The sequence below is a fragment of the Notechis scutatus genome, chromosome 6 (assembly GCF_049901735.1).
Source record: "Notechis scutatus isolate UNSWTSFEM ecotype Mainland chromosome 6, rNotScu1.2, whole genome shotgun sequence".
NCBI lineage: Eukaryota > Metazoa > Chordata > Lepidosauria > Squamata > Elapidae > Notechis > Notechis scutatus.
In genome coordinates this window covers 20578249-20598768 of record NC_142014.1, presented here as the reverse complement: position 1 = coordinate 20598768, position 20520 = coordinate 20578249, and the positions used below count along the sequence as shown (strand labels likewise).

At 41.6% G+C, this 20520-nt stretch overlaps 1 protein-coding gene across 3 annotated transcripts in view; it reads left to right on the top strand.

The window, feature by feature from the left end:
• The window catches only part of SCUBE1 (signal peptide, CUB domain and EGF like domain containing 1), a 186715-nt gene extending 166883 nt beyond the window's left edge, over positions 1-19832 (top strand). For all 3 annotated transcript variants that reach the window (XM_087969451.1, XM_087969453.1, XM_087969452.1), the window contains 10 exons: positions 514-633; positions 1448-1606; positions 3362-3565; positions 6415-6576; positions 8071-8238; positions 9533-9694; positions 12487-12684; positions 13932-14084; positions 17735-17814; positions 18383-19832. In XM_087969451.1, the coding sequence (XP_087825577.1) occupies positions 514-633; positions 1448-1606; positions 3362-3565; positions 6415-6576; positions 8071-8238; positions 9533-9694; positions 12487-12684; positions 13932-14084; positions 17735-17814; positions 18383-18535 (1559 nt within the window). In that variant the 3' untranslated portion in view covers positions 18536-19832. The remainder of the gene's footprint in view (positions 1-513; positions 634-1447; positions 1607-3361; positions 3566-6414; positions 6577-8070; positions 8239-9532; positions 9695-12486; positions 12685-13931; positions 14085-17734; positions 17815-18382) is intronic.
• Positions 19833-20520: the final 688 nt, after the last annotated feature.

The window sequence follows — 20520 nt, the reverse complement described above, 5'->3', positions numbered from 1 at the left end:
GGACGGGGCCAGCCAGAAGTGGGATTTGGGGGTTCTCCAATCTGCACAGAATCTTAACTAGGGGCTCTCCCGAACCCCTATGAACCCGCAGCAGCACACCCTTGGGCGTTCTTCATCTATGTTGTACTTTGGGGTTCTTTGACTATGCATTTTATTTGGGGCACTGTTACATTCTGCCTGGATTCCACTGGGATTAGAATATAAACATCCTAAATAAGTAAATAGATTAGCCTTTGATTGCTTTCCAAAAAAAAGAACATTTTTCTTATCTATCAAACTTCCAGAATTCCTGTCACCAAATCCATCATCAATCTGGCTCAGTAAAAAAATATTAGTATGAAAGGCGTGACGTTTGGTTTCATCAAATGTTATGCTACTCACAATGCCAGCATTAAAAACAGTTATATAAAATTATTGTTTAACCTTTCTCTCGTTTATTTACAAAACTCTCCAGGGCTATCTTTTAGTTTCTTAAAAATGTAGAATAGATTATCATTTCTTTTCTTCTTCTAGACATCTTAATGCCACCCATCAAGCAGAAGGCTCGCTTTAAAATTAAGGATGCCAAGTGTCACTTCAGGCCTCGGAACAAGGAGAAGATTAAGGAAGTTGGAAAGCAGCAAACTCTTCTAGGTACAAGGGTTTTTTCTGAATCATTGAAAAAAAAACACCTAGTGAAACACTATATTTTTTTCTCAGTTCAGTGTAAATTAACTTTTGGGGTTTTGCTTAATTCTGTTTTGCAAGTTGTGGGAACTGCCCTAATTGTTTTCTTTTAATTGCATTGGTAGTGATACAGTAATAGGAATAAATTACAGGTAGTCCTCAATTTACAACTTTCGTTTAGCTACCGTTCCACGTTTTAACAGCATTGAGAAAAGTGACTTAATGAGTGGTCCTGTCAACTATCCTGTTGGCCCAAAAGAAACTCATTGTTCTTTCCAAGAGTATAGCTTTACTGACAATTACACAGAAGAATTGTACAGAAGAAGCAAAGCCAGTTCTGAGGTTTTCGCACAAAAAGCAGTTTAGGTAAAGTCTGCTTTTTCCCCTGGGCCACAGTGGTGGGATTAAATTTTTTTTTACTACCGGTTCTGTAGGTGTGGCTTGGTGGCTGTGGCAAGGGAAGGATACTGCAAAATCTCCATTCCCTCCCCACCCCACTAACCTGCTTTCCAGCTCCGTTCTCCTGCGCAGGGCAACAAAAGAAGACCCAGCCGGTCAGCTGGGACTTGGGAGGCAGAAAACAGGGCCAGTCAGGGGTAGTATTTGCCGGTTCTCTGAACTATTCAAAATTTCCGCTACCGGTTCTCCAGAACTCGTCAGAACCTGCTGAATACCACCTCTGATTGTCCACCAATCATATGCAATCAATTTGTTTTGGGACAATGTGTAATGCTACTACTACACAGCTTAATTTTTTCCGTGTTGTTTCTGTTGTGCAAAGTAGGTCAGTTCCCCTGTGCAGACAATTGCCACATAACTTTTGTAAATCTCAAATGTGATTCCTCTAAGAAAAAACGCCGTGGGCGAAAATCTCCATCAAAAGAAGTATCCCATATCACGGCTGAATTTGAAATGGAGATGAAGTCTGAAGAAGTTTCAGGTTAGTGAAATATGTTTGTGTTATTTCTTTAAGCCAGTATTGATGATTAGAACTAATCCCACCTTCATGTATTTATAAAGACTTATTTCTGTTGCAATGCACAGTCCAAACATTCTTCAGCATCCATATCATTCAGTGGATTCAAAAAAATTTACTACTGGTTTTGTGGGCGTGGCTTGGTGGGAGTGGTAGGGGAAGGATACTGTAAAATCTCCATTCCCACCCCACTCCTGGGGGAAGGTTACTGCAAAATCCCATTCCTTATCCATCCCACTGACCTGCTTTCTAGCTCCGTTCTCCTGTGCAGGGCAACAAAAGAAGACCCAGCCAATCAGCTGGGACTTGGGAGGCAGAAAATAGTTGGGGCGGGGCCAGTCAGTGGTATTTGCCGGTTCTACTATTTCTGCTACGGTTCTCTAGAACCGTCAGAACCTTTGAATACCCACCTCTGGTATCATTAGATATTGATTACTCAGCATAATTTATATATATAAATATATATAAATTATATATATATATATATATATATATATATATATATATATATATATATATATATATGGGTTGGTGTTGTATTCACGTCATTGTAGTTCTTTAAGTTGGCCGTTAGCAGAATTCTCCATCATCAGGCTTCTGGGAAGCCTGATGATGGCAGATGAGATCTGCTGAATACCCACCTCTGGTATCATTAGATATTGATTACTCAGCATAATTTATATATATAAATATACTAAGAATATATATATATATATATATATATATATATATATATATATATATATTATATAAATTATATAAATTATATAAATTATATATATATTTAATATGAGGGGTACACATACACAAATATTCCACAAATGTATAGCTCATTCCCCAGAAGCTCTTCCAATGGATTTCTTTTATAGTACTTGATACCGTCCACCAAATTTAACTTTTCTCACTTCTCACTATTCACTTTTTGGAGAGGAAATCAAAACTCCATACTGAGGTCAAGGTTAAACTTGACTCATATCCCTAGAAGTTTATGCTATTGGGAATCTGTCTGTAGAAATAATTATCTGACTTGGTTTTGATAATACTGGACTGTATGTATGTATGTATATGTGTAAGTATACTGCCTAAGTTCATGTATACTGCCTAAAAGAATTGTGTCTAAAAATAAGTGATAGTCATAAGATTCTTCAGTGTATATCAAATAGCCCCAAAGAAAAATAAAAGCAAGCATATGCCTAATCCTAAACTTTATAAGATTGTGATCTTATACGGAAGCAAAAGGATGAAGTTAAGGAATTGAGTGCTGACCAAGAACAAAGGCAGCTAGACTGCAGAACGGGCATCTAGTAGAACCAATATACAGGTCTAGAAACAGCATGTGAGAATTTAATCTACTGAATCCGTAAAGAGATTTCTGAAGATTGTATGATTCCATAAGGAGAGATTTGCAGATTTTTTTTCATGGAAATAAGTAAGTGAATCACAAGCAAGGTTTCTAAGGCTATGGAAATTCAATATACAGATTCAGATATAACAGGTGTAGCAGGCAACATTGTCTGAGACATAATTCTTTTTTAATTGAGATAGATTAATTCAATTATTGATATGAATGGCTTCCTTTTCTTGGAGGTGTCAGTAACTTCAGAAATATATTTTACTCCAGACAAATTAGAGGACCCAGCGAGGTAGCAAGGTGACTATGAAAACTGTGTTCCAATTCAGCTCTAAATTGATTCTAACATTTCTGTTTCTCCCTCTTAGACACTTGCAATGTTGACTGTTTGAGGAAAAGAATGGAACAGAAACTACAAACAGCTATCAAAACCTTGAGAAAATCTATTAACAAGCAGCAATTTTTCATTCAGTTTTCTGGGACAGAGTACGAAATAGCTCAGAAGGCAGCTAAAATTGTCAACGAAGGACATTCCTGCAGTACTGGGCAAGTGCAGCAAGATGGAAAATGTGGTAAGATTTGAATAAAATGCTTTACTTCACATGCCCAGAAAAAAATGTTTTCTTAAGAGAGGATTTTCCAGATGTTTTTGTTGCAGTTCTGATTCATATTTTTATCTAAACTGAACAAATTAGATGCCTGATTGTCAGAGAGTTTGCAACGTGACTACTATTGTGAGACAACCCAGGAGTACAACACAGCATGCAGAGGCTTTGTCTTTTAACAGTGGTTTATATACAAGACTGCTATATCCATACATATACGTGTTAGGCACATACCAGGAAAGCAGGCAACCTTCATTACTCTGCACGGAGAACTACAATGGAGATAGAACGCGAGGAGAGAGAGATACGCCCTCTCATGGCCTCCCTTATGTAGACAGTTTCTTAAATCGGCAGTACCCTGCTGACTCATCCTCAGTTCAGCATCTTGGCTTACAGCTGGTCAGCTATTAAATCTTCATTACCTTAACACTCCTCCATTTAAAGCTGAACAGTTCAGCATCTTGGTCAGCTATTAAATCTTCATTACCTTAACACTCCTCCATTTAAAGCTGAACAGTTCAGCATCTTGGTCAGCTATTAAATCTTCATTACCTTAACACTCCTCCATTTAAAGCTGAACAGTTGATTATCCAAATGCTTTAACATATTCCTGGTGTTTGTTCACAGATACAGGTTTTGTTAATATGTCAGCTATATTACAGTCAGTAGAACACTGCTGTAATCAAATACAGAATTTGACTGTATTGTCAACAATATGTACAGATTTCAGAGCTTGTTTTATGTATAGAAGCAAAAATGTGCTCTAATATTACTGTGTTTCTCACAAAATAAGGTTAGGCCTTTTTTTTTTTTTTGACCCCCGAAAAAACGGCTAGGCCGTCTTTTCGGGGGTGACTTAATTCCCCCTTGCATCCTCAGGTGGGCGGGCAGCAACAGCTTGGATGTTGACCTCGGTGTTGGTGGGGCACTTCGTATCAGGAGACCTTCCGCCACCGTTGCTTTCCCTTCTCCCCGTGCTGCTGCGGCGTTTAGAGCAATGCCGCGGCGTTTGGCGCAGCCACGCGCGGCCAGCCAGGGCTCCTCCCTGCAACCAGAGCCTGGCGGAGACACTCGGCTTCAGGCGCTCCTGTCGCCACCTTCCCTTCACTTTCGAAGGCAAAGCCAATTCTTTTAAAAACTACGCCCTACTACCGGTACGACAAAGACTCCCCTGCATGAGAGGGCAGCCCAACCCCACATGGGGAGGCGAATCTCCTGGGGCCGCAGCGCAGGATCGGCCCACCCCGGGAGAAGCGCCCAGTCACCATCCCTGTCTGGCGCCGGGCAGCCCGTGAAGAGCTTCTCCTGGGGCACCCAGCGCAGCTGACCGGCAGGCCCTCCTGCCCGGCAGCGGAGCTCTCGCCAAGGCAGCAAGCGCCTCCCTGCCGGACCCTCCGCTCATCCTGCCAGGGCCGCGCCAGAGCCGTGCGGGCTGGGCAGAGCTGGGAAAGTGAGCCAGGAGGGGACAGGGAGGCAAGGCAATGGCCTGCGCCGCATCCTCCTCTGAGCTGAGCCCTGCCAAGTGAGCACCTCTGCCCGATGCCCGTGCCGCTGCAGCATTTGGAACTGCCGGCGTGTTTGGAGATGTGTGGGGATGGGGACGGAATGGGCAAGGGGTGGAAAGGACGGGCAGCTTCGGTCTCTCTCTGCCGGACCCACCAGCCAGGGAAGCAGCACTGCCGTCACCTCGCCTCCCTGTCCGCAGATGGGTGGGTGCTATCACTGCCTCGGGCAGCCTCTCCCAGTGGCCCCTTCGGGTTCAGGCTGGAGGGACTTGGGAAGGAAGCCAAGCTTGGGTCGGCCCGGCTCTTTCGCTTGGCAGGCAGGCGCGCACCCGCGGCTCGCTTTCCCGGCTCTGCCCAGCCCACACGGCTCTGGTGCGGCCCTGGCAGGATGAGCAGAGGGTCCATCAGGGAGGCGCTCACTGCCTTGGTGAGAGCTCCGCCACCGGGCAGGAGGGCCTGCCTGTCAGTTGCGCTGGGCGCCCCAGGCAAAGCTCTTTGCGGTCTAGGACAGGGCAGCCAGGCAGGGATGGCGACTGGGTGCTTCTCCTGGGGTGGGCCGATCCTGCGCTGCGGTCCCAGGAGATTCGCCTCCCCACGTGGGGTTGGGCTGCCCTCTCGGGCAGGGGAGTCTTTGTCGTACTAGTAGTAGGGTGTCGTTTTTAAAAGAATTGGCTTTGCCTTCGAAGGCGAAGGGAAGGCGGCGACAGGAACACCTGAAGCCGAGTGTCTCCACCGGGCTCCGGTTGTAGAGAAGAGCCCTAGCTGGCCGCGCGCGGCTGCGCCAAATGCCACGGCGTTGCTTTAAACACCACGGCAGCATGGGGAGAAGGGAAAGCAACGGTGGCAGAAGGTCTCCCGATACGAAGTGCCCCACCAACGCTGAAGTCAACACAGGCAGCAAAAGTACTTCCTAACGGCAAGCCCACCCCCACCATTCCTCCCCATTTCGCATGTTTAATATAGGCCTTAATTTGGGGAGAGGGGCTTAATTTGATTTTATGCCTATAAAGCATGCTGGGACTTCCTATTGGGGGAGGCCGTGTTGTTGGAGGAACACAGTAGCAACAATGCTCTGTGGGGATTTAAAATATTACTCAAAGATTGCAATATCTTATCTACTGTAAAGCTGAACAAGGGTGTGATCAGTTTAAAGGGATGGTTGCCAGTGATCGATACCGTGTTTCTCATATAATAAGGCCGGGTCTTATTTTTTTTTGAGCCCCGAAAAAATGGCTAGGCTGTCTTTTGTACTAGGAAGACACTGTGATAATGAAGCAGTAATAAACATAGAATTGATTTTTATTTTCCCAGTTACCTGCAGCGTTGGCACCTATTATAGTGGAGAACATAATCAATGCATCCCTTGCTCACCAGGAACGTATCAAGACACAGAAGGTCAGCTCTCCTGTGAACCTTGTCCAGGGAATGATGGGCAAGGCATTGAAGGTGCACGAAGTGTGTTAGAATGTGGAGGCAAGTAGTAGCATTTCATTTCACAAATCTCATCCAGAAACTGGAGTGAAAAGTTAATAAAAAATAGGAAAAAGGAGAGGTCTGAGGTTGTGATCCGAGCTGCAAATCATTGTTTTGTATTGACTTGGTCTGTTGTGCCTGCTAAATGCTTTCTGGAATATGCTTAGATCTCGCATAATCCGTTCGTGTGAAGCACCAATCAGGTTACTCTGAATGTCCTAGAACTGGGGTGTCAAACTCGCGGCCCATGGGCCGGATGCATCATGTGCTGGCCACACCCATCCCTGTTTTAGCGAAGGGCGAAAAAGTTGCGATACATCAAGCAGGGGTGGAATTCATATTTTTTCCCTACCGGCTCTGTGGGCGTGGCTTGGTGGGACTCAGTCCTCTAAAAGGAAGTGGGCGGGCGTGGGCGGGGCCAACGGATACAAATCATCCCTACCATCTCTCCCAAGGTGGTGCGAGGCGGTTGAATTTCACCCCTGGTCATCATTGTGAGTTAGGCACCCTGTCCTAGAATATATCTTATATGGTAGTCCTCAACCTACATCTGATCGCTTACCAACCATTTGAAGTTACAACAGATTTCATAGCTACTTATGATCCTCATCAAAGTTATGACTTCCATGTGCATTTCATTTCACAAATTTCATTCAGAAACTGGAGTGAAAAGTTAATTAAAAATAGGACAAAAGGAGAAATCTGAAGTTGTGATCTGACCAGTAAACCATTGTTTATACTGACTTTTCTGTTGTGACTGTTAAATGTTTCCTGGAATATGCTTAGATCCTTCATATATGCATAGTCACTTCATGTGAAACATCAATCAGATTACTCTGAGTTTCCTACAATATATCTTATACAATAGTCCTCAACCTATATCTGATCGCGTACTAACCATTTGAAGTTACAACAGATTTCATAGCTACTTATCACTCGTCCTCAAAGTTACAACTGCTGTGTGCATGCACTCCACATCATGCGGTTGCATTTTGGGAACTTGGTAAACTGGCTCACATTTACAACCAGTTGTAGCAGTGGTGGGATTCAAAAAAAATTTATTACCAGTTCTGTGGGTGTGGCTTGGTGGGCGTGGCAGGGGAAGGATACTGCAAAATCCCATTCCCTCCCTAACCTGCTTTCCAGCTCCGTTCTCCTGTGCAGGGCAACAAAAGAAGACCCAGTTGATGAGCTGGGACTCTGGAGACAGAGGATAGATGGGGACGAGGCCAGTCAGAGGTGGTATTTGCCGGTTCTCCAAACTACTCAAAATTTCCGCTACCGGTTTTCCAGAACTGGTCAGGACCTGCTGAATACCACCTCTGAGTTGTAGTGTCCCACGGTCACATGATTGCAACTTCCAAAGCCTTTTGTTGTTTTCTAGCAGAAAAAAAAAGAAAAGATCCCACAGGAATCCCAAAGAGTAAATGTCACAGGCACTGAGATAACTGTAGCTATATTTATGTGTAAACCATAGATTTATTCCCTTTCTAGGACAGTGTTCTCCTGGGCAGTTTTCTTCTGATGGTTTTAAACCTTGCAGACTGTGTCCACTTGGCACTTACCAGTCTGAACCAGGAAGGACCCTCTGTTTCCCCTGCGGTGGAGGGCTGGGGACAAAATATGATGGCGCAGTTTCATTTCAAGACTGCGAAACTAAAGGTAAGTTTATATTCTATCCTTCCTTATATTATTAGGGCAGCTCAAAATAAAATGTAAGAATACCCTAAAATGATGGGTTGATTATGTTTTATCAAGTCTTTTTCAACTCGTAGCAACCCCACAAATAGAACTTCTTCATGATGCTGTATCTGTTCTTCCAAGCCTCGCCACTTAGGAGTCCACCCCGCTTGCTGTTGGTCGTCCTCTTCCTTCTCTTTCCTTCCAGCATCAAAGCCTTTTTAAAGAACTGGGTCTTTGCATAATGCATCAGTGGTGGGATTCAACCATTTTTACTACCGGTTCTGTGGGCGTGGTGTGGCTTGATGGGCGTGGCAGGAGGATACTGTAAAATCTCCTGTGATGACAACACAGGGCATGGCACAAAGGCAACACAGTCACATAAGTAAGAAAAGTCCCTTTAATACCTCCAACTTTGCCCATGAGTTGCTATGCGCAAACTCCCTTTTTAAACACTGTGTTCCCGGCTGCAGCTAATGAAAGGAATCAGGACCCTTTCCTCCCCCCTAAACCACACAACTCACATTGCTCCCTTCTCCGTTCCTCCCTTTTTCCCCCAGGTTGAAGAGGGGGGATGGGCCTGGATCTTCCTCTGAATTCCCTCTGCCTTGCTCTACCTCTCCCCTGTTCTGACCAGCCGGACTTTGCCCTTCCCCAGTTTCTTCCCCAGCCACCGGAGCCACGCTCCCACTCCCTGCCAGCTGCTCAGCCTCCCCCTCGGAATCAGATTCCTACAGGGGCATGACATCTCAATTCCCATCCCATTCCTAGGGAAACATTACTGCAAAATCCCCATTCCCTCCCCACTCCTGGGGGAAGGTTACTGCAAAGTCCCATTCCCTCCCCACCCCACCAACCTGCTTTCCAGCTCCATTCTCCTGTGCAGGGCAACCAAAGAAGACCCAGCCGATCAGCTGGGACTCAATGGGAGGCGGAGAATAGATGGGGATGGAGCCAGTCAGAGGTGGTATTTGCCGGTTCTCTGAACTACTCAAAATTTCCGCTACCGGTTTTCCAGAACTGATCAGAATCTGCTGAATACCACTTCTGTAATGCATCCAAAGTATGATAGTTTAAGACTGGTCATTTGTGCCTTCAGTGAGGGTTTCGGGTTGATTTGTAATATAACAGGTATTTTATTTGCCTTAAAAAGTAGCAAAAGTATCTGAGATAAGACTTTTTGCCCAGTGCCAGCCTGATGTATTTCTTTATTATTTTTCCTCTGTTCCTTTTATCTTGCGTACATTGTAAAACAACCTGCCTCTCTTCTAAACAGTTCATTGTTCTCCTGGCCATTACTACAACTCTACAACCCACAGATGTATTAGGTGTTCTGTAGGAACCTACCAACCTGAATTTGGCCAGAATTATTGCATCACTTGCCCTGGAAATACAAGCACAGATTTTGATGGTTCCACTAACGTTACACACTGTAAAAGTAAGTTTTGCCTTACTTCCAATATTGCCTTGAATGCCCTGTGAGCAGGTTACTAAATTAGTTAATCTTAAATCTTATTGCCAGTCATAGCCCATCTGTAAGCTACACTTGTATTATATAACTGAGTTGAGTTTGAAAATCTTACAGGTGAAATTCAGTGATTATTTGCTTGACTGCTATGTAAACATCAAAATGCAGAATTCATTTCTAACCTCAGCCAGTCTAAAACCTGATCCATCCTTAGCAGTAGAGTAAGACAGTGAGGTGCGAAGGAACTCAGCCTCAGATCACATCAAGTAAACTGTTTTTGAGCATCAAGGCAATTTTCCCATACAAAATCCTTCTTGGTGCTACTATAAAAATTGAAGGTCTCAACGTCTCTCTAATGTGTTTTTACTTCCTTTAAAATAATATAAAGATTATGGAAGCACTATCTTAGCAGTCTGTTCTCTGTGTAAGAGGGAAGAAATGTCTTCCTTAGCAAAGGACATATTCTAAGGGTCCATGACTCTGGAGAGAGTGCAGAGAAAAGCTACACAGATGATCAGGGGGCTGGAGGCTAAAACATATAAAGAATGGTTTCAGGAATTGGGTATGTCTAGTCTCGTGAAAAGAAGGAGCAGGGGTGACATGATAGCAGTGTTCCAATATCTCAGGGGCTGCCACAGAGAAGAGAACCTATTTACAAAAGCACCAGAAGGAAGAAGAAGCATGACATGGAAACTAATCAAGGAGAGAACCAACCTAAAACTAAGAAGAAATGTTCTGACAGTGGGAACAATTAACCAGTGGAACAGCTTGCCTTCAGAAGTTGTGGGTGCTCCATCACTGGAGGTTTTTAAGAAGAGATTGGAGAACCATTTGTCCAGAGTGGTATAGGGTATAGTATCTCCTGCTTGAGCAGGGGGTTGGACTAGAAGACCTCCAAGGTCTGCATTAACCTTCTCTGTGGTACAAAGAAACATAACAATCAAGTGTATTATTTTATACTTTCTACTTGAGGAAGATACTGAAGTTTAAACAGGTACAGAGTACTGATATTTGCTCATTTTCGTACATTAATAATATTGTTCATTGGTTATTTATTGCTCATCTACAAGTATGACGATTTAGATGTAATCTGTATATCATCCATATTTAATTATTATCTGAATTAGAAAAAAAGCTTTTCAGGCCAAGTGTGATTTCTGATGACTTGATGGACATATGCAGGTTTCTTGGCAAGAAGACAGAACTTTTTTTGCCATGGCCTACTCCAGGGGTGGGACTCAAATTTTTTAACAACCGGTTCTGTGGGCGTGGCTTAGTTGGTGGGCGTGGCTGACTGGCTGGGAGTGGCCAACTCAACATCACTCACATCGAGGCATGCATCTCCTCACCTGGCCTCTCATGATTGTGGGGATGCTGCAAAAATCGTGAGTGTGAAAAATGGTCATAAGTCACTTTTTTCAGTGCCACTGTAACTTTGAATGGTCACTCCACAAAAGCAAAGTACCAGCAAAGGAGGGGACAAAAACTCCAGAGATGATCCTGAAACAGGAAGTCTAGTCCTGCCAAGAATATAATAAGGGTTAACGGAGAGGCAGTTTCTGTAAGCAACACCAGAATGTTTCCTTCCTGCCTTCCTTACAGGATTAGGCCAGTAATTTCTTCTAACAACCGGTTCTCCAAACTGCTTAGAATGTTAACAACTGGTTCTAGCGAATAGGTGCGAACCGGTAGAATCCCATCCCTGGCCTATTCCCAGGGTGGTTTGCCTAACTATAGCACTGGGATTTTCCAGAGGCATCCCATTCAAGTATTAACCCAGCTTGACCCTGCTTAGCTTTTTTGAGATCATCTGAGAACAGCCACTGCTCCTGTCTGCTGAAACAGGATATAGCTACAAAATGATATATCTTATATAGGATACATAATAAAGTATACTTTTGCATGTATAGCTTTCCTCTTCCTTGGCAGAAGAAAGTAAATCGTGTTGGTACCTAGTCAACAGGGTTGGCCGTATGATGCTGTCACTCGTGTTAAATTAAGCTAATTCAGAGCAAGTGTTCACTGTGAGCATCACCTTGCTAACCATAGCAAGCATATGTAGTAGAGGGGAAATACGGTCTTACTATGAGGAAGGGAAAAGTCATATCTACTCTATAGATTTTCCTTTTCTTCCCCAAAACAGGAAGCTTTTTTTCAGGAAGAGGAAACATTCACACATTATCAAATTTGGCTTTGGCTTACCCCACTCCCCCCAAAAAAGAGAAATATTTAACTTTTTAAAAGGCAACATGATGTATCTGCATCCCATTTGAGCTGATGAAAGAGCTTTTACCATTTGAGTCTTGTCTCTACATACAAGGAAAGACTGGAGCTGTGCTACAGCTTCTATTTGGAAGCAAAAATATGCTTTGGAGAGCATAAATACAGCCCCTGATCATCATTCTTAGAAGCATCTATGTCTTCCCTAGGAATTGAAGGAGTTGCAAAGAGGAACAATGTTTCCCACGCCCACCCATTTCAAAGCATAGCCAAAGACCGATATTCACTCCCAGGCTTACAGAACATAACACAATTAGATTTATACGGTAGTTAGATCAAGACCCCAAAGGAAAATCATCCAAAGTAATATTAATGAAGTGAGTTTTAAAATGCAAAATTATTTACAGTTGTATAGCTTCTTAAAATGAGACCAATAAGTAGATGAAGAGAATCCCTGTTGTAGAAACTAAAACATGAGTAGGTCAGCTCAGTCTGACTTCATCTCTCTTTCTCGTGGTCTCTCTCTTTCTCTCTCTCTGTAGATCAACAATGTGGTGGAGAACTTGGAGACTATACAGGATACATCGAATCCCCCAACTATCCAGGAGATTACCCAGCCAATGTTGAATGCACTTGGAATATAAGCCCACCTCCAAAGAGACGGATCCTCATTGTAGTCCCCGAGATCTTTCTCCCAATTGAAGACGAGTGTGGTGATGTTTTAGTAATGAGAAAAAGTGGTAAGCTTTGTCCCTAGAAAAGCCAGAAGACTGTCATCTCAGAAGAATGTCATTCAACAATTTATCTGACTCAGAAGTGATGTTTATTTATGTAAAACTTCATAGTGTTGATTTAGCTCTTATCATTTAGAAGCTACATCTGCAGGGACAACTGAGTCTAAATTCAATATCTGACAAAGATTTTGTCACATTTTCTATGCAACACTTTCAGTAGTATCTAAATGGCTAGTGTTTGATAATGGCCATGCTTTCTGCAAAAATTGCACCCTGTATAATAATCACTTCTGGGTCTTTTTTTGTTTTCTACTGTCCAGTTTATTTCTACCTCCAAGCAATATGAAATGAAATTATTTAATATTACTCAAGAGTATGGACTAGCATAATCATGAGTCTAAACAAGACTTACAAATGAGTCCTGAACTTCTGCAAATGAAAGTTAGTTTAATTAGATCAAAACACTGGGATATATTTTGAATAATGGTCTTAAGTCAGTGACAAAATGCAGGTTTTACATAAGGGAGGTTCAGTGTTCAGTTCCCAGAAAAGCATGGCCTCCGGATAATTAGGAAACACTTCTCCCTGAAAGATGACATAGATATGTACGCAGGGGGTGGGCTGCTACCGGTTCTCCCTGGTTCAGGCGAACCCATAGCTAGTTTTATGGCTGGTTCGGCAAACTGGCAAATCCCACCCCTGGCTGGCCCCGCCCATCCCACCCCTCCCAAGAGTCCCTATGTGGCCCATTCAAATGCCAGGTAAATGCAGGGCCTGCACGGAGACTCAGGGAGGGCAAAAAACGGGCCTCCCATAGGTTACAGAAGGCTGGAAATGGGCCCCTTTCCGGCCTCCAGAGGGCCTCCGGAGCCTGGAGAGGCCATTTTTACCTTCCCAGAGGCTCAAGGAAAACCTCCGGAGGTTGGAGTGGGCGAAAAATGGGCCTCCTGGAAGTTCCAGAGGGTCTCCAGAGCCCGGGGAGGCCGTTTTTGCCCTCCCAGGGGCTCGAGGAAAGCCTCCCGAGCCCGAGGGAAGCGAAAATGGTCCCCCTTCATGGTGCAAGAGGCCGACTAGGCCATGCCCACCAAGAAACTGGGCAGAGAACCGGTTGCTGACATTTTTGAAGCCCACCCCCGTCATGTATGTCTTGCTAATCTTAGACTAGAGAGAATGCAAAATGTAGCACTTCACATGTCTTGCAAATTAAAATTTATTTTTACAAAAATCCGTATGTTTATTTTTTTATTTTTAAGCTTCACCTACATCAATTACTACCTATGAAACCTGCCAAACCTATGAGAGACCCATAGCCTTCACCTCCCGGTCACGGAAATTGTGGATTCAGTTCAAATCAAATGAAGGAAACAGTGGCAAAGGATTTCAAGTGCCCTATGTGACATATGATGGTAAAGCACAAATAACCTGAAATAAATTATGTTACTAGAGAAGAAGGGATATAAAATTTCCTGGCCTCTTCCTTTTCCTTCAGTATTTTTAGAATCAGTAATGATTCTCCATATAGGGATATATAGTTACTATTTACAAATTATTTTACTTAAATACCCAGAAAGGACGCAGAAAGTATTTGGCTCCCTTTTCCTTGTTTTACTGATGAAGGATGATCACATAGCTTTACAAGCCATTTGTTGTATGAAATGTTTAACCATGCTTAAAACTCAAGAGAGAACTATCATATTTCTACCTAGAAAGGAGGTGCCGTTGTACTAACTCATGTTTTTTTTTTTAATTAAATGCAGTCATACTCATTTGTTTTATGCATTGAGGAGAAATATAAAATGTTCCTTTCCTCTCCAACATGCTCCAAGATTCGAAAGGTCTTTGGAATTCTCCCTTCGTCTTTGTCTTCTTCACAATACAGCATCAACAGAATTTGTTTAAGTGGAATATTAATTTTATATCAATTTGCAATCAACATTTAAAGCTGATTTGCAAATCCCAATTGATGGCAATCTCAGCTGGGTTAAACTTCAATAAATATAGCACTAGCTGTATTAACAAAAAAATGGAAAAAGGTTTTTTTGTCAAACAAATTTAATCTATAAATTTGATTTTGTACAGAATCTTGGACAGTGTCTGTCTGTCCATCCACCATTTCTCCCTCTATTCTCTGCCATCTTTACATTCTCACAGAAAAAAAACACATAATAATCCAAAGAGAAAATAACCTATCATTTTCTTTGAGCATCAGTTATACAATTGGTCTAGTTTTTTGTTGTATGTTTGTCTGAAATAAGAATAGAGATATCTATATTTGCCCTTTTGGGGTAGCAGTGAGAGGGGAGTTATTTTTGTTAGTTTTTGTTAGCTTTTGTGAGTAATGAAGGAACTTTACCTCAAGCTGGTCAAAACTTGTGCAAAGGCTCTGTTCTAGAAACCAGGACACTGTGAACTCGAGGCCCCCTTAGGCATGAAACTTAGCTGGATTAAAAAAGATTGTATAGAGGCTTCCGTTTGTCGAAGCCGAGCGGCAGGGATTTGCGGGCGTGATCCCTGCCGCGCTAGCCGTTGGGGCTCCGACCCAGACGGGTGCGGAGCTAGGCTGCCCTGCAGGGGCAGCTGAAGGTAGGGGGATCCGGAGAAGGGTTTGGGGGTGTTGCAGACCCCTCCCTGGCCGGCAGAACCCCTTTTCCCAGGACTGTGCAGCGGCGGTCCGTAATGGCCGCCACAAAGAAGCTGGCAGCCGGGTAAGAATGCGCAGGAGGAAGTGGAGAAAGTGCTTGAGAGGAGAAAGTTTTTCTTGGCTCCTAGGACTCTAAGACATATTTAATAAAATTCCTGAAAAGTATGACTTTCTGAATAATACCTGCCAGAAGAGGAAAAAAAGCGGCTGTTTGAAGGTGCTGAAAGGATAGCTTTCCTCTTTTCCTACGGAATAAATAACTGGATATTAAGAAACCTATTTCTTTTAGGTGAAAATTGGTTTTAAGCGATGAGTGGGAAGAGAGAGGATTAAAAGAAAATATTTGTATGCTAAGACTTTGTTGGAGCAGATGCCTTAAGGATTTGAAGACTAGAATATATTGTAATAAGATTTTAAACAGATTTGGACTTTCTTTCCCTTGGATTGATATTACCCCAGAAGGAGAAAGTGAGAACTCTGCCTTGGTTTGGACTGACTGATAACTTTGGGACTGTTTTATTTTTTTATTTTCTTTTGAATATTCTGGTTGTTGTAAGAAGAAAGAAGGGGAAAAGAAAAGAAAAGATTTATAATGGCTCTTTCTGTTGAGGAACTAAGAAAAGAATATGAACAAGCAAAAAAAATGGTAAAGATGGTGTGGAAGAAGCTTTCCTTTTTTTAGAAATGGCGCTTACTAATTATCAACAAACATTACAACAGATGAAGACAGCAGAGGAACAAGAAAGAAAGGAAGGAGCCATTTTTAATGAATCACAGAATTTGATCCAGAAAGAAGGAAGAGAGAAAGAAAAGAAAGAAGAGAAAAGAAGAAAACTAAAGGACTTAAGGACTTAAGATCTAAAAAAACATTTAAGAAAGGGAAAAATAAGGTGCAAAACCAATATGATGATAGGAAACAAAAGGAAAAGGAATACGACAGAGAAGGGAAGCCGGTAAGGCAGAGGCTAGAAGAATGGGGGTAGAAAGGTTTGTTGGGAGAAGAAAGAAAGGGAAAAGGTGGAGAAAAGCTACAATGTTTTGAAATTAAATGAAAAAAAGAAATTTTTATGGATAATGGATAAAGTATAATTTATTTTTTTTAAAAAGATTTTGCAAGGTACATAAGATGAGATGGTAGTATTGTAATGGTTTAAGAGTTGATAAGAGATTAAAATGTTAAAATGTTTAAAAATGATTGGCTTTAAAACTTAATAATAGGGGAGGTTTAGAATATTGTTTTAATTAAAGAGTTTAATAAGATTATGGTATTGATGTTATTATAAAATTTTTATTATAGTATCTTTTTTTAATATTTGGATTTATTGTCTAATTATGTACTTAATTATGTTGGATGTATTAGTTAGATAGAATGTACCAAGCAAAATCGGATTGGGTATTAGATATTATTTTAAAGATTAATTTGATTAACTTAGGGGAGATAGAAAGGCATCATACTCTGATTAATGATTTCAGGAGAAACTTATTTTCTTTTTTTTTATAAGGAATGAGACAAAGGGATGATAAAAATGGACAAAAGATATAAATATAATGATTCAAACTAAGATGATTAATTAAGATAGAATTAAGAAGTGTGAAATATGTGGAGAAGTTAATATAGAAGGCTTAGAATGGTAAATAAAATAAGTAATGATATGTAAGATGAGCATGAATATAATTGAAGTCCATGAAGAGAGAGACACCTGGGTCCAAGTTACTTTCCAAAAGATTTTTTTTATGTTTTGTGTGTTGTGTGTATATGTCTTTTTGGGGGAGAATTAGTAAAAACTTGTAGAAATATAGAATGAGAATAATGGTAACTAAGTCAGAAAGAAACAGATGAAATAATAATAATGATATTGAATAAGAGTAAAGAGAAGTAAAGAGAAATTGAATAAGAGGTGTTGGTATGTTGTATGGAAATGGTTTAAAACAGAATCATAATTTATCTGACTTGTTAAATTTACAATGAAAAAGGTTTAAACATGTAATGAATAATGATAATTTGTGTGTTTTAAAAATTAATAAAACTTGTTTAAAAAAAAAAAAAAAAAAGATTGTATAAAAATAATTCATAGAGAGCGAGCCCTACAGGAAACATCTTTGAGAAACATCCCAAGATTCCTTGAGATCAGAAACAAAAAGGGATTTCTATCAGTTTCTTTTCTAAGATCTTCTATCTACATATCTTGTAATTCCTGGGATGTTGTCCTACAAGGCCACCGGACTGCACTTTGATGTCAAGTTAAGGAGAGGGAGATAGGCAGCATATAAATTTAATAAATAAATAAAATACATTTAAATAAACAAAAAGTGTTTAAATTCTGGATCACTTCAAAACATGTGGCTAATACGCCTGGACATTGTTGTCAGAAAAAGAATATAATTGATTTGGTCCTTTTGCCATTCACTTTTCAGAGGACTATCAGCAGTTAATAGAGGACATTGTTCGTGATGGACGTTTATATGCTTCAGAAAATCACCAAGAAATTTTAAAAGTAAGCTTTTCCTACCTAATCTTTCCTAGTAGCTTTTATTTAAGACATTTGCAGAGTGCTTCTTAAAATTGGGAGACTGAAAACAGGAACTCCATTCTAAGGGGTGTCAAACTCAAGGCCCAGGGGCCAGATCCAGCCCATGGGATGCTTAGATCTGGTTTGTGGGGCTGCCCTAGAAACAGCAAAGGACCGGCCCCTGGTGCCTCTGCAAGTGAAAATGGAGCTCATGAGGACCACCTGTGGCCCTCCCAAGCTCCGTTTTCTCTGGCAGAGGGTTGTAGGAAGCCGTCACGGCCAAAAACAGAGCTTGGGAGCCCGTTTTTGCTGGCAGAACGCTCGGGCCACCACAAGCACCCCCGACACAAATGATGTCGAGCTGGCCACATCCACCCTGGCCACGCCCACCCCGGCCCTCCCGAGGTCAAACACAACCCTGATGCGGCCCTCAATGAAATTGAGTTTGACACCCCTGTCTTAGCCAGTGAGGAAAGCAGGGTAGGAGGACCAAATGGGAGGGCAGGAGAGCCATTGCAAAATGATGTGCTTTTGCTTCCTCTGTCTTCCACAGGACAAGAAATTGATTAAAGCCCTTTTTGATGTACTGGCACATCCTCAAAACTATTTCAAGTACACAGCACAAGAATCAAAGGAGATGTTTCCAAGATCGTTTATAAAGCTATTGCGATCAAAAGTTTCCAGGTTTCTACGACCATACAAATAGCTTCTAGTGCTTTTTCAGGAGTTTTTTTTTTATTTTTGGTTCTTTTGCATTCCTGTCAAATATTATATTGGGTTTGACTGTAGAAACATTTTTGCTGATTTTAAGATTTCCTGCCCATCTTTATCTTAAATTGTATATTGAAGAATAACTATAATGTTTTATAACCTCCAATATTTGATGGGATTTTTTTTTTCACCTCAAAGAAAAGTAACTTGGAATTTCAGAGACCATCCAATTGATGATCCATATTTTGGCTGCACAACTTTATTTTCCGTGTATCATAGAGAAGTGTTCGTTTTAGAGAAGGAACCTTGTTTATCTTCCACATGAAGAAGAAACCTGTTCATCTTTTTTGAAGAAACTACCTGCAAAGAAGAATTATTGATAGAAAAAGTATGTAGTATAAATGATACTTGGATTTTGAATTGCACTTGAACTTTATATGTGAAATTTTGGGAAGGGGAATCTCAACTTCATTGTTTTCCTATTGGTGGTTTTATGGAGACTTGTTTTTTTTTTTATAAACCAAAAAGAAGGTGGGGATAAAATATAGTTACCTTAACTTTTGTTTAATGGGTTAGGCAAGAATAATCCTACAATCCATAGATTTCTTGCTCCTGATAATAACATTTTTAAAAGTCTGTTTTGAAAATGGAATGCAATGGTTGAATTAGACACAGAATTGGTTTCTCTGCTAAATTCAGGGGTGGGCTCCTGGAGGTTCATAGGGATTCGGGAGAGCCTCTAGCTAAGATTCTGTACAGTTCGGAAAACCCCCCAAATCCCCCGCCCGCCTCACCCCGCCCCTCCCAGGAATCCCCCCCACGCGGCCCGTTTTGGATGCAGGTAAGTGCAGGGAGAGTGCGGAGGCTCAGGGAGGGCGAAAAAAGGGCCTCCCGAAAGTTCAGGAAGGCCGCAAATGGGCCTGTTTCCAGCTTCCAGAGAGCCTCCGGAGCACGGGGACACCATTTTCACACTCCTAGAGGCTCGAGGAAAGCCTCCGGAGCCCGGGAAGGGCAAAAACGCCCCCCGCCTGCTGTGGTGCAGGAGGCCGCCCAGAAACCGGTCAGAGAACCCTTTGCTAACATTTTTGAAGCCCACCCCTGGTTAAATTGTATACCAAGAAGGAAGAGTCTTAAGGGGGGAAGGGGGGGACTAGTAGCTAGTATTTTTTGCTCTTGATTGAATATCTAAATATGTACAAAATATAACAGGCATATGTTTGTGAATACCAAGGCAACAGAAATATCATTCATATAATAATGTTTTTCAGAGGAATAAACCACAGCTCAGATGATTGGTACTAGGTGTGATGAAGTGGGGAGAGAGATTTATGTTCTCTCTCTCCCTGCCTCCCTCCCTCTCTCTCTCTCCCTCCCTCTCTCGCTGTGCAAAGGACTAGGTTTTTTTAGACCTTGGGAAAGATAAATTATTTTGTCCTTTCATGTGTGCATTCATTGGTTGACAGCTTATAATCCTTGCTAAATATGATCTGCTTATCATAATTGTTTTATTATGAATCCCTGAGTTTTGGAGGAGAAATACATTATTCTTCTCTACTTCTTGGCGTCAAAGCTGACTTCAATATCTGCTGTTGTTGGCATGGGAAACCCCAAGAATGGGCAGGGAATTTAACACAATTTGATCAGGGAAGAAAGATGCCAAGAATTGAAGATGCCAGGTTCTCTTCCATGTCCATAAAACTAGGAGAATGGTTAAATTAGCCATAAAAGTAGTCTTACTTTCTTCCATCCTGCTAGATGTTGTAATCAAAATGTTTTTGGTAATAAAACAGCAGGCAAAAATTGGCAGGAAGAACAGAACTACTTTTGTATAGGTAAACCAGTAAAATTTTGAACTTTTCACAGCACTCTGACATAGATTTAGGAGTACTTAGAAACTACTCCTAACAGAAAAGACAGTAATTTCTTTCAAATAGCATTGTGCTTTAAAAGATAAATAATACACAGAGGCAAAGAAAAAAA